The sequence below is a fragment of the Varanus komodoensis genome, unplaced genomic scaffold (genome assembly GCF_004798865.1).
Source record: "Varanus komodoensis strain SLA01 unplaced genomic scaffold, ASM479886v1 scaffold36, whole genome shotgun sequence".
In the NCBI taxonomy this organism is placed as follows: domain Eukaryota; kingdom Metazoa; phylum Chordata; class Lepidosauria; order Squamata; family Varanidae; genus Varanus; species Varanus komodoensis.
Window position 1 is genome coordinate 7,960,413 of NW_025335873.1, and position 27,586 is coordinate 7,987,998.

General features: G+C 54.1%; 2 protein-coding genes across 4 annotated transcripts in view; one reads left to right on the forward strand and one right to left on the reverse strand.

Moving 5' to 3' along the window:
* The window catches only part of ENG (endoglin), a 44,845-nt gene extending 38,665 nt beyond the window's left edge, over positions 1 to 6,180 (forward strand). The window contains exons 14-15 of one of the 2 annotated variants that reach the window (XM_044439916.1): positions 2,322 to 2,423; positions 2,879 to 3,520. In XM_044439916.1, coding sequence (XP_044295851.1) covers positions 2,322 to 2,423; positions 2,879 to 3,075 — 299 coding nt within the window. In that variant the 3' untranslated portion in view covers positions 3,076 to 3,520. Of the gene's footprint in view, positions 1 to 2,321; positions 2,424 to 2,878; positions 3,521 to 3,863 lie in introns of those variants that run through there. The other variant, XM_044439917.1, reaches the window with a different exon arrangement.
* A 3,266-nt stretch (positions 6,181 to 9,446) lies between these two features.
* The window catches only part of FPGS (folylpolyglutamate synthase), a 23,465-nt gene continuing 5,325 nt past the window's right edge, over positions 9,447 to 27,586 (reverse strand). The window contains exons 1-15 of one of the 2 annotated variants that reach the window (XM_044440017.1): positions 27,523 to 27,561; positions 24,031 to 24,159; positions 23,795 to 23,848; positions 21,927 to 21,991; positions 21,429 to 21,543; positions 20,247 to 20,324; positions 19,541 to 19,602; positions 18,773 to 18,875; positions 17,962 to 18,039; positions 17,091 to 17,238; positions 16,394 to 16,495; positions 14,530 to 14,677; positions 13,124 to 13,199; positions 12,256 to 12,322; positions 9,447 to 11,645 (exon numbers count right to left, since the gene is read on the reverse strand). In XM_044440017.1, the coding sequence (XP_044295952.1) occupies positions 11,209 to 11,645; positions 12,256 to 12,322; positions 13,124 to 13,199; positions 14,530 to 14,677; positions 16,394 to 16,495; positions 17,091 to 17,238; positions 17,962 to 18,039; positions 18,773 to 18,875; positions 19,541 to 19,602; positions 20,247 to 20,324; positions 21,429 to 21,543; positions 21,927 to 21,991; positions 23,795 to 23,848; positions 24,031 to 24,159; positions 27,523 to 27,534 (1,674 nt within the window). In that variant the 5' untranslated portion in view covers positions 27,535 to 27,561 and the 3' untranslated portion in view covers positions 9,447 to 11,208. Of the gene's footprint in view, positions 11,646 to 12,255; positions 12,323 to 13,123; positions 13,200 to 14,529; positions 14,678 to 16,393; positions 16,496 to 17,090; positions 17,239 to 17,961; positions 18,040 to 18,772; positions 18,876 to 19,540; positions 19,603 to 20,246; positions 20,325 to 21,428; positions 21,544 to 21,926; positions 21,992 to 23,794; positions 23,849 to 24,030; positions 24,160 to 27,522; positions 27,562 to 27,586 lie in introns of those variants that run through there. The other variant, XM_044440018.1, reaches the window with a different exon arrangement.

The following is a 27,586-nucleotide window of genomic DNA, read 5'->3' on the forward strand; positions in this document are numbered from 1 at the left end:
TTCTAAACACATTCTAACCATCAAAACAAGGCCAGGACACCTCGTTTTCCTAACCCTAACCCTAACCTGGTGCACACCCCTAACCCTAACTGAGGGGTGAAGTTCCATTGAAAATAGGGCAATTTTGAAAAAGCCCCTCTTGAGTAGATTTTTCTGCCCAGCTCATCCTTTCTGCCCCTTCTAAACACATTCCAACCATCAAAACCAGGCCAGGACGCCTCGTTTGGCTAATCCTAACCCAGTGATGGCGAACCTTTTGGAGACCGAGTGCCCAAACTGCAACCCAAAACCCTCTTATTTATCGCAAAGTGCTGACACTGCAATAAAACCTGAAAACTGAGGTTTTAGTTTAGAAAAAACAACTCACAGCCAGTCCTAGTCAATATGTGTGTATGCTTGGCAGCAGAAGGCAAGAAGAGATTGGATTTCTGCTGGCATGTAGGCCAAAATTGGTCTGTTTTTGTTTGTATCTTCCTTTGCAACTGTGTACCTGTAGAAAGGGGAAATCGAAATAGAAAAGCAAGGAAGGAGCCTTGGGGCGGTTCAGCCCTGGGGAATGCCCAGTGAAGCGTCCTTTCTTTGCAAACAGGTCTTGCTAAAATTGCTCTCCCCATGGGGTCTGCTCGCTCCCCTTCTCGCAGCCCTCCTGCTTTCTGCTGCTGCTACAATAGCCTTGTGGAAGTTCCTCCCATCATCACTTGTGGCTCAGGGGTCAAGCAGAGCCCTCGGCCAGGCAGCCCCAAATCGTTGGGCCCGGTCCAAGCATGGATGGTTTCCGGTCTTCCGGCTACCTTGCTCTTCTCCTTCCTGCCTCTGTTTTGAACGTCTCCCGCAGGACGGCGAAACAACAAAGCGAGGAAAGGCTTTTGACACAAACGCAGCCCCTGGGGGGGTTCACTCTGCACATCACACACGTCTGCGGGGCTCCTCCTCCAACCACACATGAGCCCACCGATGATGCAGGGGGGCTTAGGACGGCCCAGCCTCTGCAGCATCCCTGAAGCTGTGCCAGCCGGCTCTTCCGCAGCATCCTTCTTAAGGTTGGGTACCCAACCCGGCACCTTCCCAATGGGCAAAGAGCCACCCATCTTGGAGACAGAACTCCATGGCAGCGAAACAGATGTGGTCCACTTCTGATCCCTGGATTGGAGGCAGGCAGGAAGCCCAGCGATCCAAAATGGACTTCAGAGCATCAGCACATTCATAGTCAAGGGCCAGGTGGCACAAGCTGGCCAGGTGTTACCGGTCTGCAAAGAGGGCCACGCTGGGCAGCCAGTGATGATGCTAAGAACCTGGGGCACCTGCCGCTCAGGTGTGCCACTGCATATAGGGAGAACGCCATCACCCTACATGAGGAGGGAAACAGAGGCTGATGCCCTGGAGTCGTATCGGCATCTCGCCAGCTTGTTTCTGCAGGAGTCCAGCTGCCTCTTCCCCTCTTAGCTTAACATCACGTGCAGTTAAAGGAATGCTGGAGCTGACGGGTCTGTCGGCACTCCCTGAGGTTCTGGGCTTTGGCCCACCAGCCAGAACTGATGCTGCTGCACAGGGAACAGGGCGGCCCGGCTTTCTTGGCCTTGGCAGCTCTTCTAGTCCACCAGAACATTCCAAGGACCCCTGCAATCGCTTGCAGATTTTGATACCTGAGGTTACATTCTGCCATGCAGCGAACACAATGAATTCCATGTGTTCTTTCTAAGAATTTGCAATTCCGGGTAGTTTTGACAGACTCTGCTCTCCAGAGTGTTGCTTGCTGTTCAGGGCCAAGTCGGTACAACCCTGAATCACACATTCCCGGGGGCAAAATGGAGATACAGATCTGAGGCTGGGCCCCTGGAATCTCAGGGAGTATTTAAGTCCAGATGAATTCATAAGGAACTCAGCAATGTGCAGAAGTTTAAAACCAAAGCAGAGCAAGGCAAGGGCCTCAGGAAACATTTTAAATGTTAATATTATTGAATTTTATCTGGCCAGGGTGGCTTATTTTATATTGTATTTTTGTATTTTAATCTGGTGTCTATATTTTTAATTTAAGATTGTAATTAATTTATTGTTGTAAGCCTCCCCGAGGCTTCGGCGAATGGGGCGGCATAAAAATTTTTTAATAAATAAACCAGGAAAGCAAAACAAAAGCAGAAAACTGTAATGTGGGTCGGAGGGGGTGAGTGATGTGGCTTAGCATGAAATAATATCCCAGTGCATGGAAGAAAGAAAGCGTTTAAATTCACCAGGACCAGGAAGAGGAGGAGGAGGAGTTTTTGATTGCATGCAAAAACTTACAACAGCAGCAAAGCCCTAACCGTCGCCTTCCCCTTTTGCAGATCAAGGCCTGAGCATCGGCACTGTCCTGGGGATAACATTTGGCGCCTTTTTGATCGGTGTTCTGCTCACCGCCACTCTATGGTACATCTACTCCCACACCCGTGAGTACCAGTGCTTCTTGCTCTTCTCCTCGTGCTGCCGGATGGGGCCCGGGCCAGGTGGAAGGTTGGGCAGCCCTGCAGACAAGGGGGCAGAAGCAAACGGGCGCTGCAAGGGACCCGGGGGGTGCCCTGGCTTTTGCTTGCTGGCAGCCCGTTCCGGAAGCCGAACCGGGCACCGCCTGGTGTATGGCAGCAGTGAAGAGGAGCAAGGGGAGTGGAAGAGAGAAAAGGCAGGGGAGCAGGGAGTGCGGGGTGGGGGGCACAGAGAGAGAGCCTGGGGGAGCAGTGACAGAGGAGGGGGGGGGGGCCCCCGGGGAAGACCGGGCACAGGGACGCCCACGGGGGGAGGTGGAGCAGCCTCGGATGGGGCAAAGCATCAGCTGCCGGCTGCGCTGCTGGCCGGGCGCCGCTACTTGAGGAAGAAGGACTCTCCACGTTCCCTTCCTTGCCTGCAGAACCGGCCGACTCGGAGGTTCGGCTGCTCCGGGAAGCAGGGAGCAGTGGAGGCTCGGGCAGAACTGCATGCTGGGGCCGAAGCAGGCGGTCCGAGAAGCTGTGGGGCTCGCGTGGACCCTCCTCAGGGGCAAAGGCCATTTCCCAAGGAGGGGAAGGCCCATCCCTTGGCTTGCAGGGCCCGTTCCGTCACCGCTGACGGAGCAATACTGCCTTCCGCATCAGCGTCTGGATGCACTGCCAGGATTTGGTCCGTCGCCTTTCGCAGTACTTGTCCTGGAACCATTTTCATGGAAGCCAAACGGAGCTCTTGGGACCCGGGACAGCGTCTCCTTCCAAGCATCTGACACCATCCACAGCAGCCTTCCCCAGTTTGGTGCCCACCAGTCGCTTTGGACTACAGCTGCAGGGTTCCTGAACATTGGCAAGGCTAGCCAGGGCTGATGGGAGCTGAAGTCCAAGCCATTCAGGGGCACCATGTTGGGAAGAGCTATAGGCTGGTCGGTCAGGCAGGGGTCTTCCCCGTCTCACCGGGGGGTGTCAGGGTTGGAGGGTGGGCGGCCCAGTGCAAAGCAAGTTCTCCTCCACCAAGCCCAGCCTCCACTTCCTTGTTGTTCCATAGTCCATCTCCTCCCTTCCCATCCATTCCCAAGGAACATCCTGCCGTGGATAAGATATCCACATCGTTTCTTAATCTCCGGAAAGGAGTCCAGAAATTCAGGCCTCCTTATCTTCCTCTTTCACTGGCTTGGTCCGCGCACCCTCGGGAAACAAGGCAGCTGTTTTCCCTCTTGCACTCAATGGGAAAGCCGCTCACCGGCACCCGGATGCACGGGATGGTTCCCCCGGGATGCAGCTCAGGGCCACGAAAGCGGTATCTTGCCCTGGCCATGTGCTTCGTGTCTCTTGTCAGCTCGCAATCCGGCCAGCTGTGAAAAGCCACCCGCCCTCCTCACGCTGCCAACGTTTTCTCCCGACGCCTTCCAGGTCCGATGGCCAAAATGCAGCCCGTGTCGGCCAACCCGCCTGCCTCGGAGAGCAGCAGCACCAACCACAGCATCGGAAGCACCCAGAGCACGCCATGTTCCACCAGCAGCATGGCATAGCGAGCCCGGTGGGGGACGCCGCCGTGCGGACGCTGTCCGAGCTGCAGACGGTCTGAGCCCCCCAGCCGGGCACGGGAACGTCCCGAAAGCAAGAGGCTAAACAGCAGCAGCGGCGGGGCCTCCTGGGAGCCCTGGTTCTCGGAGGCATGGCTGTTCCCAGCCAGCACTTTAAAGACGACCCCCTGGACGAGGCCACAATCCCCAGAACCCCGTCCGCGACTCGAGCATCCGTTCATCCCGCTTGCTCCTCCTGCACGACGAGGGAGCCCGGTGCGGTCCCGTGGGGGAAAAGAGCCCTTGTCTAGCCGGGACTGGGAAGCGTGATCTGCAACGAGCAGGCAGAGAATCCAAACACAGCACACCTTTCCGGCTTTTAGAGTCAGTCTCTTGTTGAGACCTCTCTGGGGGGCGGAGAGCTGTGGGCACCATCGGCCTGGGTTTGGGGGCCGCCCCTTCCAACAGCACCCGTGAGTCAAGGGCAAGTTGCTTCCGGAGAGAGGGCCAGCTTTGGAGCAGGGCCAGGAGGAGGCCACCTCGGCTGGTCTTCCATGGCTTGTGCCACCGTCCTCAGCCTGGCGCCTCCCATTGTGGGGCACTTCTGGCCATGGCGGCCGAGAATCATGGGGATGCCAGTCCAACACAGCTGGGGGCACCTGGTTGCAGGACCTTGGTCTGCACCACAATTATGGGAAGCCTGAAGCATCCACTCTGTCCTACAGGAATCGGGTTCATTTCCCTCCTTGCTGCCTCCAATTTTGCAGCATCACCACCAGAAAGTGTAGAAATGTCCGGGGGGGGGGGGGGGTCAGGCCACATGGCAGGGCTGGTGTCATTGTTCCAGCGCCAAGGACGTGACGTTTCCACCAGTCCCGTCCCAACCGTGCCTTTGTCCTGGTGGGGAACTGGACCATCAAGGTCGGTCTGGGGTTGAATTTGCCCCCGTGTCTTGGAGCACAGCAGTTCCCTTCGCCCGGCAGCAGGCAGCAAACCCCAACCCGGACCTGTCCATTCAAGAACAAGGTGGCTAAAAGAGCACAGCATCTTAGATCCTAAAGGCATGGGAGACCCGAGAGGGAGGGGGCAGCAAGGGGGACCCGGACGTGGGTGGCATCTTCCTCCTCGGAACGGCTCTGCCCTCAGGTCCCGACCAGTCCGTGCTGTGCTAGAAGGGCTCTTTGCTCTGGAGTCCTGTTGCGATTTGGGCTGGTGGCAGAGCATCCCGGGGCTTTGCTCCTCCGGCGCCAGCAGCTGGTTCGGGTCTCCGCAAGCAGCAGCGTCTGTGCCATGCCACACGCAAGAATCCCTTGGAAAGGATGCACCCAGCTGAGCTCCCCTGCTCCCGGGCACTGGATGAGCGGAGGACGCCCAGTGCGCAAACACAGGCAGCCGGGGGGACCTGGGAGTCTCCCCGGCCCTCGCAGGGCCCGACCGTGTCTTCCTGGACTGCGGTGCAGAGGGAGATGGCTGAGACACTCTCCGCCGGAGGTTGCTCTGGCTTGTCTCGGGCTAGATAAGGCCAGCCGAAGACAGGCGGTCTGGCTTCGCTCCTGGGTCGAGGGGAGCTGCGAAAGACAGGGCAGGAATTTTCCCTCGTCCTAGGAGATTGCCCTTCTGCTTGGGTTGCCAAACAAGCACATCTGTGCTCAGTCACTGTATTCCCAACACACACCCCCACCCAGAGCTGTGATTGCTGCACTAGACTGCACCTCCAAAGCACATCTCATGTCTCCCAGATGCTGCACTCCTCTACCACCTCTGCAGCCAGCCAGCCATGTCACCTGAAACATGTCGGGGGGGGGGGGGAGTAGAGTGTGTTCAACAATTGTGGGTCCTGGCAAGTCCCGAAGAAAGAAAGACCCCCAAATAATCAAGAAGGGCATATCAAGATTATCTCCCCAAATGCAGCCGCTCTCCTTGAAGCACAAGCTGCTGCTGATCTTCTTTAGCTTGACAAAACGGGGCACGAAAAGCGAGCCACTTCCCCCAAACACCTGGAAAAGATGGGCGCGAACAGCTTTCGACGCTGCCGGTGACGGAGGCTGCCAAAACGGGGAGGAAGGCCGTTCCACGCGCTGCCCGACCAAGGGCAGGGAGCTGGGGCCGATTCTGTTTGAAGTATTATTACTGTATGTATATAGCTATACATAGAATATATTTTGTATCTGGGCATACAGGGAATTAACACGGCATCAATCTGCTTTTGTTGGTCTGCTTTCTGGTGCACAGGCAGAGAGAGGAGGCCGCAGGGGCTGGGCTGCGTGGGAACCGTGTGTTCTTGACCCTGTGCAGGCAAGCAATATGGGGCGGGGGTAAACAAAGTCCCACAAACTGCAAAATCAAGAACTGTGGGGAAGAAGGGGAGGCTGTGAGAAAGGACTCATGAGAAACAGCTCTGGGAGGTTCAGCCGAACCCAGAGGCAAAATATTCCTTAATGCTGCAGAAGGGCTCCATCCAACTTTCCCACCGAGATCGGAAACCCCTTTGGGGAGGGTTCGGGAAATGTAGGAGGGGGTGGCAGCTGTTTAAGGGCTCGCCACCGCTTTCGGTCAATGCAGTGTTGGCTCCAATGTTAGCCAAGACACCCAGAAAGGAAACTGCTCGGTCCTTTTCTCCCCATTCCCAGTAGAGTTACAAGCTGGGGCACACGGGGTCACTGAGCCAGATGCCGAAGTCATCTCCTGCCTCCTCGGACTTCCCCCTCCAAGCTTTTCTGCAAACCTCACAGGAGCCAGCAGGGCCCTGACTTTTCCCAGCAACAGACTTCGTTGTTATGTTATTTCATGGTAACTTGCTCTGGGCCACGGGCAATTTGGCTTTGTAAAAGAGCTTCTGATGGGGATGAAATCGGCTGGCACTGATCTGGACCAGCCGTCCCTAGTTTTCGTGCTTTTCTCGGAGACGTTGCTATGGGAACTGTCAAGATGAAGCCACGGCATCAGCACCAGAATGCCACGATTTCTTCCTCTAAAATGAAAATAGCAACGCATGAAGGCCGCATGCCTTTCCCCCACTTACCTGGAAGTAAGCCCCACTGAGACTTCATCTGAGTAGACATGGATCTTTTTGCACTGTAAGTCCCCATCCGTGTTTCCCCTTTCCCCATATTCGGACAAGGCCGTGTCACTTCAGCAGGGCCAGCTCTGCCTGGCTCTTTGAGCACAAGGGGAAGGTCAAGATCGCTTTTTGCTGATGCCAGTGCAGGACCCGGAACTATCAGTTCAAGTTGCGACAACCCAGGTTCAGGTTGGACGTCAGAAGCTTCCTCACTGTCACAGCAACGCAACAGTGGAACCGGCTGCCGGGGGGGTGGGGGGCCCTCTCCCATGCTGGAGGCATTCAAAAACAAACTGGACAGCCCTCTGAGTGGGATGGTGCAAACTGGTGTCCTGCACCAGCAGGGGTTGGACTAGCTGGCCTTCATGGCCCCTTCCAACTCTACTATTCTGATCCTATGAAGTTTCTTGGCTTCTGCAGAGCTGGGAAGCTGGCCTCTCTCCAGATTGCCTGAGAAACAAGCCACTTTTTCGTGCCACACGGACACTTTTGCCCCACGCTCAAGTCAGTCAGTGCTCGCCAAACTCAAGTAGTTATGCAGTCATAAATACAAAAGCTATGACTAGCTTAATTAAAAATACTGATTCCCCAACCGCCCCAAATGATGGCGATAGCTCAGAATGGAATGGGCGCACACCAGACACCAACCGGCATGGCGATAGGCTGTGGGGCAGCACCGAAGCGCAAGAAATAAACATCTTCCAGCACGGTGAGCTGGAGCATGTAGTCACAGAGCTCAGGGCAGGCCTGCTCAGGAGGAGTCTGGCTTCACATTCACCTGAATCGGGCCCAGCTGATTACGCGGATGACCAGGCGGCCAGCGGCTTCCTACAGGGACGGTGCTCCTACACAGCGAAGTCTGGGAGCAGTAAAATACCCCCAAAATATCAAAGGAACGTGTGCTAAGCCGCTTGCCTACCGGGCGAAGAAACCCACTCCTCACTCACCCAGGCAGCATCCAGAGAGCACGCTGAAGCGACCTGTATTTTGACCTGTACATATTTCCATGCAGTGGCAACTATAACCCTAATTAGTCTATAAAATGTATTATGTGTAAGCTCGAAGTTGTCTAGAGTCCTCTTTAATGAAAGACGCCGGCGGCTGACTAGAGAACCCCTCCATCCCATGGGGCTTTGCTGATCCGTAATAGCAGGGTCCTAGAGTCACTTCTGCTAAAGGTGCTGAACCCAAGTGCAAGACCGCCTGCCCACCGAGCGTCCCACCAGGTCAGCCGCCTTCCCCTCCCCGGCCGAAGCCCCTTCTCTTGGCCTCTGGCTCCCTGCCCTGAATTTGCTCCCGAGGCTAAGAGGCTGCAAAACTGACTTCACGGAGGCAGCTCACATCCCCAAGCCGGCTTAAGTGGGAAGGGATAGCAAAACTGATTACAGGAAAACTTTCCAAGGCTCCTGTCACTGTGGTACCTTAATTAGACCAATCTGAAGGTCCAAAGACACCGTGCAAAGGCTTTAAGCTCTCTGGAATGCTTCTTGAAGCGAGAGGGTAAATAGAGCAACAAAAAAATGAATAGAATTTAGAATTAAAAAGAGGGAAAATGCAGCTTCACCACCTTGCCTGAGGAAGCATTCTGGAGAGCCTAAATATTGGCGCTTTCTAGGCTCCAGGCAGTTTCCAGAACCTGCTACCCATCTGCCTGATCCAACCCCCAGCTGGGAAGGCTTCCTCCTCCCGTCCTTCTGTTGAACTTGGATTCCTACCCAACACTTCAACCAATATCAAAATCAGCTAGTTTGGAGTGTTTGGTTGCTGCTCCAAGAGCCTTCCGCAGGTTGTTCTGGGAAAAATGGCGTCCCCAAATTGCTGGGACAGCAAAATATGTATTTTTCCAGATCTTTCTGGACTCAAGAGCGCGCCTGTCCTTTTCCCATGCACAAACAGCATTACAGCAACCTCTAGTGACCAAGCAAAGCTTTACAAGATGCAAGGACCAGACGCTCTCACCCCTTCCTGCCCAGATGGGAAACACATGGAAAATGAATTTAAACAGACTCGGAGAAAGCAATGCTAATCGTGCATCACTTCAGGAAAAGCCTCCATTTCCAGGCAAAAAGTTCCAAGGAAAACTCTACTCACTGCTATACTGTTGAGGAAACGAAATCAATCACAGAGGATGCGCCTCCGAGCAAACGGCGTTTTGTTGGATTGAGGATTTTGTTTCCACAAGACCCTTGTGCTCCTTCCGAGAAGTATCAGATGCCCATCGCAAGGCCGCTTTGGGCTGGTTACCAGGGGCCATTTCGGTGTGCGAGCACTGGGCCCACAGCAGGAGCACGGGGCTCAGGACTGTAAAATCAAGAAACACGGCCGAGGGGGCCGAGGTCTCGGAGAGCAGCCCCCCACCTCCCTGGCAGCTCCGGGGTCTTTTTCTGGCAAACCCAAGAAGCCGAAAAGTGCAGCCAGTTGATTCTTTATTTAGAGCATGTTCTCAATATCCCCAAACTTGCTTTTTCTAACGGAATAGCTCCCTGAAGTAAAACTTTAAAAACTATTAGATTTCATTTAAAACCTAGGAAAATAAAATAAAACCAGCCTTCTGAGATAAATTACTTCTCAAGTCTTTACATTCCCTGCCCTTTCCAAAAGGGAGGCAGAAAAAGAGAAACGGTTCTTTGGGGGAGCAGGAGGACTGTTCAAAATTGGCCTCTTACCACCTGCCACAGGTGCTCTGAAGGTGAAGAGGCAACCCCACCAGCTGCCAGGGCTCAGGCTGACTTGGTCAGTGCAGAACGAAAGCTGGGTTCCAATTAAGCTTCCCTTCCTCACTGTTCCGTGTGGAACAGGGAAGCGCGCGTGCGCGAAGCCCAGAAAGGAAGCAGTGTGCGAAAAACACGCGAGGGTCCCGGGGTGGGTTGCCGTTACGCTGCCGGTCTCACATTGGTCCTGTCGGATCGGCTGAGAAGACCCCAGAGGGGAGAATGTTGCGGTTAAGACCACAATTTGGATTTGGCCATTCTGAACTTGCATAGAGCTGAAGTCTAGTGGTTGTGCTACTCTGCTAGCATGAGGTCTGTTTTTTTCTGTGTGAGGTCTGGGAATTCCTAGGGGGCAAGCCATAAACACGGGCATCCAAATGGGCTGTCAGCTATGAATCCCTTCCGGAAGGCTCCCACTAGTTCTGTGGGAAGCCCCACCAGGCTCACCTGGGCAGGTCGCAGCTCCAACTGCGGCTGCCTCTGTAAAAACCATGTGGAAAGAGGTATTTCCCGTTTCCTTGCCACCTCCACGAGGATTTTAAGTTCCCCAAAGCATATTTGATTTCAGTGCCTGCCCCCATGCTGGGCGGACATCAAAATGGAGGACGAATCACACTGGTGTGCGATTTACCAAACTGACATGCACCCCAGGATGTGCGGAATGGAAATATCCGGATTTCTTCCGGCACAGAAGTGCGAATCAGCAAGCAAACAGATGCAGGATGCCAGAAACAGCATCCACCCCGCAGCTCTGACTCAGCTCCCCGAACGAAAGGCGGCATCCCTGGGCCCCAGGCGGATGACTCGGACCACCATCCCGTCCTGCTCCTGGTGAGCAGCAAAAGCACTTCAGGGGCAAAACCCCAGCCTAAAGGTTCCCTGCTTGGGTGGGGCTTTAAAAGGGGAGAGAGCTGCCTGAGGGGAAGCCCCCCAGAGCCGCCCGAAGCCCCCAAGAAGAGGCAGAAAGGTGGCGGAAGGCAGCAGCAGGCACCCACCCCACCGTGGGGGGAGAGGGCGAGGATGATGCAGGAGACGAGCTGGCCGAGGGCAGCGGCGATGAGGCGAAGGCACGTCGGAGACCCCAGTCGGAGGCGCTTGGCTGCTCCCAGGACTGTGAGGGGAGCGGCCGCCAGGCAACCGAGCATCCCTCGCTGGGGCCGAGGGTTTCTGCTTGGGGGGGGGGGTGCTGGGCTGGCCAGGCAGCCCCACAGGGAAGGAAAGGGACCGACCCCACAAGTCCCGCCGGCTGCTGGAGGGGAAGCCCGGGGCAGAAGTGGAGGGCGGCATCTGCCTGAGAAGGAAAGGAGCGCTCTGTGGCGCACGCCCTCGCGGTGCAGGGAAGATGGGCCGGCCGCCGTGGCGGTTGGCAGCGGGCCAGGGCTCTGCTTTGCGGGCCGTTCCAGGCGGGCCGTTCATGCCGCTTCGGACGGGTCACACGCACCAGCCCGGCGGTGCTCCGGCTACTGGGAAAGCGACTGGTCCAGCAGCTTCAGGACGCCCCCCACCAGGTGCAGGCTGCCGGTCACCAGGACCCGGATGACGGCCGCTTCCTTCAGCAGGACGGCCCCGCTGCTGGCCACGGGGTGCGGGTGCAGCCCCCGGGGGGGCGGGGGCTGGACATGCGGGTCCCTGCCCTGGGCGATCCACTGCAGGGCCTGAGAGATGCAGGGGAAGACCAAGGAGCTGGCGTTGAGGGGGCGGGCCAAGGGGGGCGCGAAGAGCAGGGGCCCGTGCAGGGAGGCCGGCTTCAGCCAGCCCCCCACCCCCTCCACCTCCGGGGAGACGGGCAGCCAGGGGTCCTGGCTGCCCCTCGCCTCCATCAGCCGGTTCCAGGAGCTCTGGTTCTGCAGGCACCGGGTCAGGACATTCTCCAGCGTGACGGTGAAGTTCTGCTGGTCTGCAGGGACCGGAGGAGAGGCGACCCGTCAGCGACTCTGGCAGCCATCCCGCCCGCCAGGTGTGCTCCACGCCTCGGATGCTGACCCACGGGCCCTTTCCCCCCACACCCGAGCTGAGATCCTGCTTCTGGGGCGGCCGCAGCTCAGCGGCAGAGAATCCCCTGCATAGCCTCAAGGCACGTGTATCCCGCCTTTCTTCCCTGCGAGAAACCCAAGGCGGTTTACAGAAACCTCCATGTTATCCTCACCACAACCCAGCAAGGTAGGCAAGGAAGTTTTGTAGGGCTTCCATTCTTACACTGGTTTACTTTCAGGGCAATTCCTGCTCTGCTGTCATTTTATCCACACCCCCACCAGGAGGCTGGGCTCGGGGAGGTAGACTGGCGTGGGGTCAAAGGCAAGTAAGGTGGCGCCTTAGAGGTTTTGGACTACAACTCCCATAAGCCACAGCTATCCTAGCTAGCTAGTAGTCAGGGGTGCGTTGCAATATATCTGGAAGGCAAAAGCATCTTTTCAGATGGAACGACCATCCTTGAATTACAGTGTGGATACTGTGCCTGTTTTCACGAGGAGACACAGAGACCGTTTTCACAAGGGGCTGACACGAACCTGCATTCCCCACCGTGGACACCTCGGTTAAATTGGGGCAGAAAACTGCATAGTCGAACTGGCAAGCCTGAAAAGAAACATCAACAAACCGATATAAAATGAGACACGACATTCAGAAAGAAGCAAGGGTGACGTCGTTCTTGGACTGACCCATGCCTGACACGCCTGCACGCACACGTGAACGGATCCTATGTTTCCGCGCTCCCCAAACAGGCAGTTCTTTGCACATAGAAAGCAAGCATGCCAAGGAGAAAGGTTTACCCTGACAAGCTACTTTTCCCCATGCAGAGAATTTTCTTTCGGCACAGAGGAGCTTTGAAAGGTTAACTCTGAAAAAGGCCACATCCAGTCACCTAATAATTCCTCTTTCCTCATAGCCTGACCCAACAAAATGAATCTAACCGAATCTTTGTTAGCCAATCTCGATCACTTCTTGCGGAGGGCAGCTCAAGCTGTTTTCACCATTCAGAAATGGTTCCCTGGCCCTTTTCACTCAAAGGTTAACCCAAATCTTTTCCTTCCATGTACAGGACCCTCTGTACTTATATTTATATTATCTCTGCTGCTTATATTTGCTTGTCACTGTGTTAAATTATTCAACCCACCCAACTCGATCCGTGAGCTGCCCTTACAGGAGTGTTCAATGATAGAGAGGTCCCTTTCAGGAGAACACAGCAAAATTTAAAACCAAAAATCCAGGATAGAATTTCAAACGTTCCAAAATGACAACTAAAACTACAGGGCAGCATCTATACAATGACAAAGCCTTAACTCCCTGAGAGGCCAAAATAGAGGGGGTAAAGTAGAACCGTGTTCCGCAACAGGACAAGATTTGATTTTTGTTAAGTGTGAGTCAAGACAGACTCACCAGGAGGAGCTTGAGCAGGGCAGCTGTGTCGCGGTCCCCCGTCATGTTGAAGAGCAACACACGGACTTCGGAACCACTGCAAACACAAGGAAAGATGCCCGAGTGAGACCCTCTAGCAGCCCAAGGCAAGACGACTCCCATCCCCGGAAAATCAGTCCCGCTGGATCAGAGCACAACGAGGCTCTATTTAGCAGAGCGTCCTGTTTGCAAAAAGCAACCTGTGGGAAGCCCAGAGAGGAGGACTTCTTTCCCACCTGTCCACCAGAACCTGGGATTCAGAGATACGAATGCTCGGAGTCCCAGCCAGGCACCCGCTTTCCCACAGTGCTCCATCCCATTTTCCCAGCTCTGCGTTCCCCCTCCGCATCCCACAACAGTCCATCAGCATCCTGTGGTCCACTGAGCCCCGTCTGGACTCTTCGGGGACTGCCCTCACCCATTAGGTTCATTTTCCCCTGCAGTTTTCCCTTTCGTCTGCATTTCTGTAAAGCATCGGTTCCTCAGAGTCCGCCAGCATCTCCCCCTTGCGTGTGGGAGGCACCATTTTGACCGGGCAGGACTGGCGCACGGGCAATTGCACTGCGACTGGTGCATGGCAGGGCAAACCAACATTTGGGACTACAAGTCGCCTCATCCCTGGCCTTCTGGGATCACCAGAGGCAGAATTACCAGATCCAGGCCGCAGGCGGCCTCTCTCCCTGTCTCATCCCCTCTCTTAGGCCCGCCAGCTACACTCCGTGGGGCGAAGGCACAAGCCCAGAAAGTCACAAGCTCTGAGTGGGCAGCAAATCCCAGGCATGAGAGATATGGGAGTACAATCCCCCACTGCCCCTCAAAACAGTCTATCTTCCAGCTTCACAAAATCTCGGCAATGGATGCTCAAAAAACTCAAGAGAATTTCCAGGCGGGACTTCGAACTAAGTTCGGGGGGTTGAGAAGCTGCCACCTCTGCGGAAGCTGACAAGCCCCCTGTTCCAAGTGCTGCTGGAATGCTGTGGCACGCCAAAGCAACAAACAAGCACGCACACACACACACAAACACACCACCACAACTCCTGCAAAAACATGGCGGCTTGCACAGCAGGAACCAAGGTAGCTTGTCTCCAATCTACCTCTGCCCCTTTCCAAGCCTTCACCAGCTTTTGCTGTCCTTTCGGGTTTGCCCGGTTCCAAGTTCTTCCAGCTGAGCCTGGCTCTGAACGAGCATGCCCGAGAGCAGTCCTACCGCTCAGTTCCTCCGCCGAAAATGCAGATGCTCCAGAGGCTAACTCAGGAGGAACAAACGGGGAACGGAGGCGTGCAGCCGATGCCTGGAACGGGGAGGCCGGCGAGGTTGGGCTCAAGCAGACTCACGCCACACAACTTTGCTTGCGCACTGGGAAAAGGCTGTTTGCTGCCCCACTTACCTGGCCGGCTTCTCCTCGCTGAGGGCCTGGCGGAACCAGCGGATGCAGGCCTGGATGCTGCTGGTGGTGTGGGCCCCGTCGACATACCACATCACCGGCCCGTGTCTCAGCACCTGGTTCCGTCCCAGCCACACCGTGTCCTGCAGCCCTGCGGAGCAAAGGAAGAGCAGGGATGATCGGCGGGACGGCTCCGCACTTCCCCGCCCCGTCGACTCTGCGGGCTTCTCCTGATCGAAGGCCTGGCAGAAGCAGATCTGCATTCTGCAACCCTGAGGGGGCCTTTCTGGGGTGCCCCCTTGCTGCGGGACGCCGTTCCCCAATAAAGCTCTGCTTTCAGCTGCATGCAGAGCGGCTTTCTAAAGGGGCCTTAGAAAACCCATTTCCCTGCCTTTTGTGGAGATGTCGGACTGCTTCTTTTTAAAATAATTGTTTTTTAAATTTAATTTAATTGTTAGTATTATTTGCTTATTTTATCTGGCCAGGGCGACTTATTTTATATTGTTAATTTGTTGTATATTTGAATGTTTTGTATTTTAATTTTATGTTGTGAGCCGCCCTGAGGCTTCGGCAAATGGGGCGGCATAGAAATGTTTTAAATAAAATAAAATAAAATAAATAAATAACAAATAACAAACAGAAAGAAATACGTAAAATTAAATATAAGTAATAATCTATTTTACTGTTTAAACTGCTGCCGATTTCCTGGTAAACTGGTTTAATAAAGAACTGGGCTGTGCAGTGTTGAAGTAATGGGCGATTTCAGGGTGGCTTTGGCAGAAGCGCATGATTCACCTTGGAAAGCGTTTGCCCTGAAAGGTGTCCCAGAAATACCTGAAGGAAGAAACCAGCTGGAATTCACTGGCCCTAGCAGCACACCCAACTACTTGCACTCAACCAGCCTTCGCCAGGCCGGCCCTGGCTAGCTCAGCCCGCGTCAGCCGGCAGCCTGCAACTTTCCGCTTGCTTAGACTGAACGCCTTTTGAAATTCGATGCCCCTTCTGCGGGTTTGGGGAGATCTGCTGCAAGTCCTTGCAACCCCTTTTCGTTTTCCTCATGCCAAATAATTCGGTGTCATCAAACTGGCCACTTGGGACACCACTGTAAATGGGAGAATTTACGTCTTCCAGGCCTTCCAGTTGGGAAGCTTCTTTCCATATCTGTTGGAATTGGTCATTCCAAACTCAAACACTCACCTCTTTTAAATAGGTATTGGGCATCTTGCAAACCCTTTAGAAACTTGACCACAGGTTTATTTTTCCCCTTCTTCCCCTCCATCCCCTATTCCTTTAGTGCAATATTGTTTAGACTGTATGCCTACGAAGTGGGGCCGTTCTTGCTTTTCCTGACCACGTGGAACCCTCCCTGCGAGCCTTCCCAGCCAAAAGCACAATAAACATTTTAAATAATCAATGGAAAGCTGGTGTTCTTAACTCGGGAGTTGCCACCCTTTCTCCTTGCCTGACGCTGCACTAGACCGATCATCAGCAAATGCATCAAGGCCGCAATGGTTCGAACGCTCCAAAGGAATTGTACGGAAGGGCCCTTCTGTCCCAAACAGGGATAGCCACTTCCCATCTCTTTCCACTCATTTTATGGGGAGAGGAAGCCGGAGAGGCCTTGGATCAACCCGTCTTTATGTGAGCCGTCCCGAGGCTTTGAGCGATGGGACGGCATACAAAAATTCTAAATAAATAAATAACAAACAAAACATGTCCCGGCTGACCCTCCCTTATTATGAAAAATACCCCGTTTGCTCCGGGCTGGTCAAATGCCAAGGACACGGCGGAACTTCAGCAAACTCAAGCCGCTGTCCGGGGTCACACAGAGGGGGCTCAGAGAGGGGCTGAGCTGAGCCCCTCTTACCTTGCACCGTTGCTTCCCTCAGCTTGAAAGTGGGAGCCAGCGGGGGCGCTTTCTTCTCCAGCAGCTCTGGCTTTGGCCATGGACTCTTCAGGTCCCCGATATCTGTCCAGAGAGGGCCATTGTCATCAGCCAGTCCCTTAAGTTGCAACCCTAAGCAGGTCTTTTCATCTGGAGGCTAAACCCTTCCATTGGAGAACAGCCCTGGATGGCGTCCTCCACCGACCTTTTACCCACTTCCCCTGCCCCAAACATACAAGCCTTCAAAAGGACTACATTCCTGCTACATTCCTAACCAAAGTAGGAAAACACGCCAATTCCCAGGGGTGACCCAGTTGCGAATTCTAAGCCGCTTTTTCTGCCTCGGCGTGGATGAAACGGCACCCTAAATCTTGTTATCTGTTGTACCCGAATCGGGATTAAGAAAAGTAATCAGTGGCTTCGCTCAAGATTAAAAACAAGGCAAACCCAGGACCATAAATCTTATGGAGAGGACGGTCCACACGTACTACCAGAACTTGCACTTGTGGGTGACACCGAGTTAAGAGTGCCACTAATTTTGCCGATACGGAAAAGCCCTCATCCGTCCATCAGTCCTGACTGTTGCCGCTTCCCATACTCCTTCCCGACGGTTAAGCACAGCTCGTTCTAGCACGGGCTGCGTGTCGCGCACACCTGGCCAACAAAGCGCCCTCCTTACCCAGGTAACCGTGCCGCACCAGCCACACGCGGGAGAGCTGCAGGGCCAGCGCTGCGTTGGAGCGCTGGTGGTCGCCCGCCAGGCCCAGCCGAAGGGGCCCCTCGTCATCCTCGAAGGCATCCAGGTCAGGGCAAAGATACAGCGGGCTCTGCGGAAGCAAAGGGCCGCCCGGGTTAGCTGCCCGGCCGCGTGGGGGCCGGAGCTCAGGCAGGGGATCTGGCACCCGTCCTGCTTGGGGATACTGGGCTGCCCCTGCCACTGCCGGGCCGGATGGACTTGGGTCTGATCCAGCAGGGCTTTTCTGGTGCTCCTACCAGTTGGTGTACCAAGCATCCCTCAATCGGCTCTGCATTCAGAACCATAAGGACTAGAAGCTTGCTTTATTTTGCTACTAGCTCAGCAGTAGAGCCCCTGTTAAAACATGCACTGTCTTTCCAGGTAGGACTAGGAAAGACCTGTTTGAAACTGGGAGAGCTGCTGCTGCCAGTCCATGCTGGCAGTATCAGGCTGAGGAACCTGAGGGCTGGATTCAGTATGATGCGGCTACACTGCCCCTCCCTTCACACTGAGGCCAGCAAGCACAGTCGTAACCTGCCCAGGGGGCCGGGTGGCTCAATTAATTAACCAAATAAAACATCAAATAATAAAAGCTGGGCAAGGCATGGCTCCCTCTCCACAGGTCCTTTCCTGCCTGAAATCGCACCCCGACGGCCGGAGAGAGAGCAGCCCGCCAGGCTGGCTGGGCCGGACGGATGGCACCACCCACGCGTCGCCCGGAAATCGTGCCAGAGCAGTGCGGCTGAGTTCGGTGGCGTGAAAACCCAGGAGAAACGCGCCCCCCCCCCCGGCCGTGCTTTGTGGAACGCCTTACCGATTTTTTCTGGGCTTGCTCCTTCAGAACAGCCAACGGCCGGTCCGGCTGCGGCACCGTGAACGCCGGCACTCCAGGCTGCAAAGGAAGCCCAAGGGTTACCCGAGAGCAACGGTGCAGCGCCTTGAAAAAGCAGGACACAGACCGGGCTCCCAGGGGCGGCCCCTGCTCCAGCCCCATCTGCCCCAGCGCCCCATAACTGCAGCATCTCAGCACTGGTTGCTTATCTGCTGCTGGGCCAGGCCGAAGGTTTGAAACGGGTGTTCAGAGCCCTTAAACAGCTTGGGGCCGGGATACTTCATCGAGCGCTTGTTTATTATTTATCAAAAGCTTTTCTAACCTGTCCACCACAGACGTCACGGGAGGGCGTACAAGGATGTAAAATCCCAGAGATCTTTGCTTGGGCTCATGCGTATGTTTGCTTCAAAGGGGTAAGTTTCTAGGCCTCGTTGAGATCAACGAAAGCTAAACAGACTGCTAAGGGGAGAGCGCTGGCTGGGAATCGTAGGAAGGGGAGGCATGGAATGCTCATTCTGAAATTTCTTAACGAGCTAGCTCTTTGAATGCTCAGAGGAAGCTGTGTGGCCCTCCCTGCCTGAGGAGCTAGCTTACTACATGCAGGCAGGTTCAGACAGGCATTGCCCAGGCATCCACCCTCTTATAGCCTCTGCCAAACACAGACTGGCTTGCAGAACTGCTCTGCACTTTAAGATTTGGTCCTGCAGGGGCTGGGAGACATGGAACGCTATTTCAAGCTGACGCTCGCTATTCGGGCCATCTCCGCACGGAGCATCCTCGGACTCTGCGTTACCTTGAAGATGCCCCCCTTCTGCCACGCAATCTTCTCAATGGTGTCCCCCAGGATGCTGGTGTGGTCGATGCCCAAGGAGGAGACCCCGCAGACCACGGGTTTCCTGCGAGGAGGGGAAGCAGGTGAACAAAGCGGGCACAGAGGAGCTGGCGAAACTTGGGAAACTGAGAGACACACGCAGGACGGAGAGGGGGGCTCGCGCTGGGGTCGTTGGTGTGGCTGCAGCTCCGGGTCTGGAGCCGCTTCAGGTCGGCCTGCTTTCCCCACGGGGCCGAAGCGGTTCCACGATGCTGTAGGGGCACAGCTCGGCTCCAGGCGCTGCCACTCAGCTGCTCCCTACCCGGGACCATCTCCACCGGGACACACCTGAGCATGAGCGGGGAGACAAGGGGGTCTCCTCCACCGGCCTGGCTGGGCCCTTCCTTCCCGGGACGCCTGCATCCGTGCCCCCCCCCCCGTCTGACCCCCTTCTCACTTCGCCAGGTAGATGCCTGGCCCCCCTTAGCCTGTAAGCCATTCTAGCGTGACACAGATTGGCTTGAGGGCTTCAGCAGAAAATAGAGCAAAGAACACCACGCGTGCACGGGGCAGAAAAGGCCGCCGAGTCCCTTTGGGCCAGAGTGGGGCACCCACGTGTTGGAAAGGGAGAAGGAAGCAACCGCGGGACGCGAGTGCCGGCACCGGGGCAGGTCTTCCTCCTGCAAGATCCACTGCCCTGCCAAGGGAGCCCTTGCTACTGAGAAGGCGAGCGGCAGCTCAGCCCCCCACCTGATGATGTTGGTGCAGTCATATGTGCCCCCGATGCCAACTTCCAGCACAGCCAGGTCGACCTGGAAGGGAAAGAGGGCAGGTCAGCCCGATACAGGCCCTCCTGCAACCGGGGGGGGAGGGGACTGGGAGACCCGCGGATGTTTCTGGAGGGAGCTGGGGCGACCAACAGGTCCCTTTCCCTGGCCATGAATTCTCAGCCTGCCAAATGCTCGTGATGCTCACAAGAGAAATGGGGTAAAAACGAAATCCTTCTGTGTGTTGCATCTAGGCCAAAATGGCTGGTCAAGTGATCTGTTCTGAAATTATGAGGGTAAACTGGAGCCAATGAACAAAAATAAATCCTTTATCTATTTTTTCCATTTGGATCACTTCCCCTGTTCCATTTTCAATCAGATAAACCAAGTTTCTCTAGATAACTAGATAAATACTAAATCACCTGAACACAAGCAGTTCATTTCTGAACCAACCAACGCCTCCTCTAACATACAACACCAAATTACAGAGCAATGTACGAACCACTAATCTGATTATTTTTCACTTCTGCCAAGACCCCATAACTCCTGCCGGAAGCTATGCCCAGATTCTTAACCTCCCTGCTCTTTCCTGTCACGATTAACGACCGTGAATTTTTGCTGAAAAAAGAAACGAGCCAAAAGGAGGGAAACAAGAGGGTGAGAGAAGAAAGAGAGTGGTGCGAGCGTACCTTTTCTTGCAAAAAGACGTGGAAAGCCATGATGGTGAGGAAGCGGAAGTAGGCCGGCATGGCGTTGTTGCTGGAATCCTGCGGAAAGAGCGAGAGGTTTAGACGGGCCGTGCAGGCAGCCAACGCCCAAGCTGCGCTTCTCAGAAACTTCACGCTTCAGAAACTTGTCAACGCAGCTCCCCTGGAGGGGACCGTGCTGGAGTCCTGCAGACGAGGTCAGGAGAGATCCAAGCAAGGAACCTGCACCGGGATCCCACCCCCACCCAAGCGGACGCAGAGGGAACCGTGTGGTTGACCTAACGGCGATCTCGGAGGAAGGGTGCAAGGGACGTTCCGAAGGGCAGAAACGGAAGAGTGGGCAGCTGGGATAGGCAGTGCCCGGTGACTTTACTCTGTCCAAAGGGAGAAGCGGCCACCTGGAGGAGTGAAGCGTGGTTCCCTTGCCCCCTCCCCTCCCCTCCCCGCCCAGAGTTAAACTTACAGGTGCGCCCTCTGTACTTGGCTCACAGTAACCTTGCAACATTTTCATGGCACCTGCTTCGTATAAATTCTAGGCCGGGCTGGGGAAAAACAGGCTGGGGGAATTGTGGTAGATTTGCAATGATTCTAGATGCCTCCTTGTCTCAGCAGCAGCGACAGCGACAGCAACACGCCTCAACTAGGCTGCTAGTGAAGCCGCGTAGGACAAGGAGTGGGCCGGGAGTGGAAGGACTCAAAGCTCAGTTCCACAACGGGAGCAGACCCCGTGGTCCGTTGCAGAACCCTATAAAAGTGGCCAACGGTCCAGAATGCTCGGGTCTGCAGCCCCAGACTTCTGTCCAGGGCCACCTGACTCCAGTTGCTTTTCTTATTTATTTGAAGTTTTTTATATGCCGTCCCCTTGCTATATAGCCTCGGGACGGCTCACAGAAATAAATAAATACAATACAAATAACAATTACAATTAAAACCCGGAAACACCCTGGCTACACAATTAAAACCTATAAATATTAAACACTGTTAAAATATTGTTTGGATAAAAAGGTCTTGGCCTGGTGCCGAAAAACAAATAACGACAGCGCCAGGCAGACCTCTCTGGGGAGCGCGTTCCACAGATGTGTCCCCAGACTTTCTGGGAGTGATGGATCCCGCCGGCCCTTGCGTCACGCGGGCAGCGGCCCCTGGCCCAGCCAGAGGGCTCACCTTGCTCTCGTCCAGTCGGTTGTACACCTGCCAGAAGTACTTGCTGAAAAGCTCCTTGCTGATGGGCTGCCCGTTGATGCGGATCCTTTCCCGCACTTGAACCAGATGTGGAGAACTTTGAGAGAGGCGGCAAAGGAAGCAGCACAGTAAAAGCACAATCCCATTGCCACCAATACAACATTTCCATCCATGCTCAGTCAAGAAAAGAGACCCACGACTTCCGGCATGTCCCGCTACAAACTCAGGTGGAGAAACTCATTTCGTGTGTGGAGAGATCCAGGTTGCCTATTGGGAGCACAGCCTGGATGCAGTTAAGCCAGGGAATTGTCGTGTGTTTACTGTTCTTTCCCCCAAACAACCTGTCGCTTGTTTACCTGTCTTTCCACGGTACAAGGACCGTCAGAGGAATCCCATGCCAGACGCAGCCCCTGTTCCCAGTGGCTTACTATTCTCCCCACATTCCTGCCCCTTCGAGACCAAGATGGGGCTGAAACGTACCTGTAGAACCCGGTTTTGAGGCCATAGTTACGGAGGATCCGTTCTGTGAAGGCACAAACCGACCCCTGAGGGAGGGAAAAGGAGCAAGGGGTTACCAAAGCCAAGAGGACAGGACTGCCCCTTCTGCAGGGGGAAGGCAGGAAAAAAGCTGTGTCTGTGTGAAAACACAGAGGAGGACAAAAGCAATTCAGCTTCCTCAACCAATGTGGCTGCTTTCTCCCCATCAAGTCTTTCTAGCATCGTTGTTACTGATCCTTCACCGTAGCAGCTGTCTCCATTTCATTTCGGTGCCACCAAATAGCAGAGGGTCTTGGGTGTTTCATGGCCATTCATAATATCACAAACCGATATTTGCATATACAAAATTTAAAATACTCTAAACTGCTAAACGAATTCAATACAAAGGCTAGATATGTTAAATGGCATTATTCCAGGCCATGAGATACCATAAATGCTTGGGAATACAAGGCAGTCCTAACCAGGCACCAAAAAGACGTCTAGGTGCCCAGGCGGGCCTCTGGGGGGGGGGGGGGGGCAGTCCCGTAACAAGGCGCCATCACCAAAGAGGTCCTTCTCAGGCTGCCACCTTTGGGCCTCCCTTGAAAGCGGCACTCAGAAGAGGGCCACAAATATTGACTGGGGTGTCTGGGTAGATACTAAAATGGGTACCAATTTAGACCGTCTTTCAATTTGTGCTATGACCTGGCCAGGAAGGAATACCCGGCCAGGTGGAAGCCAGTTCCGTGGACATCCATCCATCCTCCAGTCTCCAGGCAGTTAAAGGCACTCTTCAGCAGTTCCCAAGCACCACTATTTTGCAGGGTTTGTACTTGGATTCCACAGCTATCTTCCAAGTGCCCTTGGCAAAGGGTGGATTCCCACTTTACGAAAAAAGAGACTGAAGGAGAGCACTCTGGGGCCAACTCTGACAAACAAGTCCCTGGATCGAAAGACAGAGTGAGAGCGTGTGAGCAACCCTGTGAGAGAGACTGCGCTTATGTGAGAGTGGAGGAGAAATACAGCAAAGCAAAACGTTTAGACAGCAAAGAGTTCCACAACTCCCTGCTGGGCTTGGCTGTGCGGGGCACACGGGGAGTTGTAGGTCCTTTTGGCTGTTATCTAAGCATGCGCAAGGTTGTGCCCAGAGAGTGTGAGCAGCAAGACACAGAAGGGGAATATTTGGCCAGCATGCAGAAACAAGTTTGCTCAAGCAGGCTTTGGGCATGTAAGCCCATCTGTCGAGTGAACGCTGCTCTTATTCTGTAACGTTTGTGGATTTCGGCAGGGTGTAGATTTGGGAGAGAATTCTGAGGCTGTTTTCTGTGCACTTCTCCTGCGAGAAGTTCAGAGTGTCATTTTGGGAATGGGCCAGTCGGTGCGCCAAATTACTGCTGTATGACTGCCTTTATTTTTTAAATTATGCTTTTATCCACTTGCTTTTTAACATGAGCCAGGTAAGGGCCCTGCAGCTGATCCATCGTAACTATTGACTTAGTTTGGAGAATACAAAAACCTGTGCCCAAGGGCTGAGTAGAGCCGAGTGTCTTTTGCTGTCAAACATTGGCTCTTTGCTTAAACGCAGATCCTCGTGCTGTCTGAACCCACCTGGGAAAGCACACGATGGCAAACAACCCACAGGTCATAACCCACTGTTTCTTTGGGGTTGATTCACAAGCCATGGCTTCTCAGCGCAGCTGGGTTCAGACAACACAACAACCCAAGTCTCAACAACAACCCTTGTCTGAACCCAGTCACGTTAAATGGAGAATCGCGCTTTCCCAAATTTCCCCTGCTCACTAGGCCTCATAGTTCCCCCTTCACGTCAAGTGCTCTTCACGTCGCTGCGCTTGTTATTCTGGTCCGCTTACTTTGCCCTTTGTCCCGGTGACGTGAATAATGTTCAGTTGATCCAGGTCTTCAACCTGGCGGACAGAAAGCGAACGACCTTATCAGTTCTGTGTTTTTCAGATACTTTCCCCTCTCTCTCGCCACCCGTGCAGAAAACCAGAGTGGTTATGTAGGAGAGCTTCCCTTGGGCCTGAAAGGACACGAAAACCAAGATGGTGCTTCGTGTGGGCGTCCCGGAGCATGGCCAGCCGCTCACCTTCAACCCGCTCCGTTCCAGGAAACCGGACATGGCCTCCAGCTGCATCTGGGGGTCCCCCCGCCCACGCTTCACTTGCTCCAAGTAGCTGGCATTGGTCTGAAGGGTGTTCAAGGTCCGAATGGCATCCTAAAAAAGACCGGGCAAAGATACACACACTCAGCCTACGAAAACACGGCTTAAGAAAAACCGGAAAATGGTCTTTGTGACGCTTGGTTATACTTCTTCAAAATCCCTTGGCAGCTCCATTTTACTTATATACACTTTTTTTTGTTCTATATTCTAGTTAGGTTAAGAAAATAAAAATGCGTAAAAAGAGAGAAGGGTCCGTGTTTATCGGGAATAAGCATCGGTGGTCTCTTGTTCCACTTTCCACGGCCACGGCCAGGAATGGGGTTAGGTGGCAGGAAAGGAAGCTCTGCTCTGCAAGCCCTCCTCTGAGCAGGACTGCCCCTTCCTCTCTCTGGACCCCCAGCCCTTTCTCTGCCCCAGAGGAACCTGCTTCCCAGTCCTCCAAAAGCGGCCAGCATGCAGCAGGCACGTCTCCCCCGAACAGACATGCTCGCTCGGCAGAGGCACGGCCTTCAGGTGGCTCGTGACGAAGCAGGGACGGCTGGCTGCAGAGATGACCCTGCCTGAAGTCCGACTCTTTGGACTAATAGCCCATCTTTTCCTCCCCCTAATCAGGGAGGGGAACCCTCCAAATAGAGGGAGAAACCCAGAATGCAACACTGCAGGGTGCCTGCCTTTTGGCACGTGTTTGCATACACCCGAAGTCTCTCTGGTCAGTGTGGCCCAGTGGCTGGAGAGCTGGTTTCGGGCTTGGGTTCAAGTCCCATTCAGTCATGGACTCTCAGCCTAACCTACCCCACAGGGTCGTTGTGCGGGTAAAACAGAACAGAGGAGGCTCATGCAGGCCATCTTGGGCTCCTTATAAGAGGAAGCATGCAGTATATAAGTGTGAGAAGGAACACACAAAACATTCAAGCCAACTTAAAACATTGCCTAGCCCTAGATACGCCGAATCACAATTCCCTCTGCTGGCTGGGAAGGGCGCCCGGTCCGTTCTCAAATACAGACCCTGAACTGCAAAACAGACCATCAAACTTTCTGAAAGACGAGACTTCTCCCTGGGAAGAGAAGCACATTGGGTTGCTCAACAGGGTGGACACTGCCCTTAAAATAGGCTGCACGTCTCCCCTACAAGCCAGGGCGTTTTGCATCTATAAAAAGCGCTTTCTTCTGCCTTGTAAGTAGGATACTAAATTCCCTGTTGAGGAGAAATCGCACCGCACACATGAAGACATCCGCGAGCAGCTGCCAACACAGAAGTGACCAGGTCTCTTCCGCCATACGCTCAGCCCACCTGCCGCACCTCCCCCAGTCATTCATTCTATTTATTTTATTTATTTATTTATTTATTAAAACATTTTTATGCCGCCCCATTCGCCGAAGCCTCGGGGCGGCTTACAACACTAAGCTAAAATAATTATAATATAAATCAAAAATATAAATATTAAATTAAAAATACAAAAATACAGTATAAAATAAGCCGCCCTGGCCAGATAAAATCCAATAATATTAACAGTTAAAATGCCGCTTGAATACAAAGGTCTTCGCCTGGCGCCGAAAAACAAATAATGACGGCGCCAGGCGGACCTCTCTGGGGAGCGCGTTCCATAACTTAGGCGCCACCGCAGAGAAAGCCCTCCTCCGAGTACCCACCCTCCTAATTTCTTTCACGGAGGGTTCCTGGAGAAGGGCCTCCCCCGCCGATCTCAAGGGGCGGCTGGGCATATATGGATGCATATATTTACGAACCGCTTAGATGTAAAACATGCTGAGAGGAGTCCAAGAAAACCATGAGGATCAGCTACAACTTAAAGACAACTCAGGCAGATAAAAAAGTAAATAAGCTAAACGCAAACGGGTCTTGGAAACTCTCCTCCAGCTTGTGACTGAGGAAACTTCCGTGGCTTATTATTAAAGTGTCTTGGGAAAGGGCAGCTACAAACACAGCTGTCTGGTGATCAGTCTCTGGGGGCCTGAAATGGAAAGGTCCAGAAAAGAAGGGGTGGCCACCTTCCTTTTTATCCTATGCTGGCACATTTCTACATGTGATCGAGCCGTATTTCCTGCTTGGACATTATTGGATTAGTCACAAAAACTAATCCACATAGACATGCAGTACTGTTGGAAGAGGGCACAGCTGAATCACATGGGAGAAATTGGCATTCGCAAACCAGGGTGGGCCTTCGCCAGTGAGCCTAGATATTTTGGGGGGGAGGAAGAAGTGAGGCAGAGGCAAGAGCAGAGGCTGCCCCCCCCACAGAGGGGATATACATGTTGATACAGAGGCAAATGCAAATAAAATTAGGAGCAAGACTAAGTACCCTGAAACAAGCAAGAACCTAGGAAATCTCTGTCTGGAGCTAAGCACCTTCCAGAAATGTTTATTATCCACTGATTTACTGATTAAACTTACATCCCACATTAAACTTACATCCCACATCCCTCTAGGACTCTCTAAGTGAATTGCAGCAAAAGGATATATAACGACAGTAACAGAATAAAACCACAATAGAGTGAGCAAACAATAAACAACTAATCAAACAAAAGCATCTAACAATAAACAGTGAGCATCTGCCATGGCAATGCACAGCTGAGAGACAGGGGATGAGAAATTAAAACTGCAGAATTATATAAAAACTGAATCCCTTTAAACTTATGCAGACTAAAAGCAATTGTTAAAATGTCCGGAGAATGAAGGTGGATTACTTCCATCATACACTAGCAGAATGAGCTCAGAGACTTCTGCAGAAAAAACTCTCCTAGCATAACCAACACCGTTCACCTAGCCCTCTGCTATTATTATTATTATTATTATTATTATTATTATTATTATTATTATTATAACATTTCTATGCCGCCCCTTGCCGAAACCTCGGTTCCATGCTCCCGGGCTGTGAGGACTAGCAACCTGCACACTGTCCTTTACTGCAGAAATTCCAAGGGCCACTGCAATTTCAAGGAGGTTTGCAAGCGAAGGGGTACAAAACTAAGGGTACAAAACTTCCGCTACGATTCCCGAGGAAACCCCATGCACACACCTTTCGCACAGGCGCCTGCTCCGCTTCCAGGCGCAGCTGTTAATGATCTCCTTAATGAGTCCAGGAAGCGCGGCTGCAGAAGCGCGCATGCCCACCTGCCCGCCCGCCCGCACCTGCCCGCAGGTGAGGCGAGTCAGCGCTCGCGCAAGCCAGTCGGCGGGCATGGGGCGGGGGGGTCCCCTGCAACCCTGCGGGGCTCAAGGGGGGCTGGCGCGGCAAACCGCGCCCGCAGGACTGGACCCCGCGCCTCCCGCGCCAGAAGCGCGCGGCAGGCGGCCACGCGCGGGGGGCCGCGAGGCTCCCGTTCCCGCTCCCGCGCCCGCTCCCGCTCCCGCAGCGTGCGCGGGCTGACGCAACCAGCCTCGGCTCGCGGCCGCCTCACCTGGTACTCCATCCTGGGCGCGCGCGCCGGGCGGGCGCTGAAGGGCCGGGCGGGCGGCGGGGGG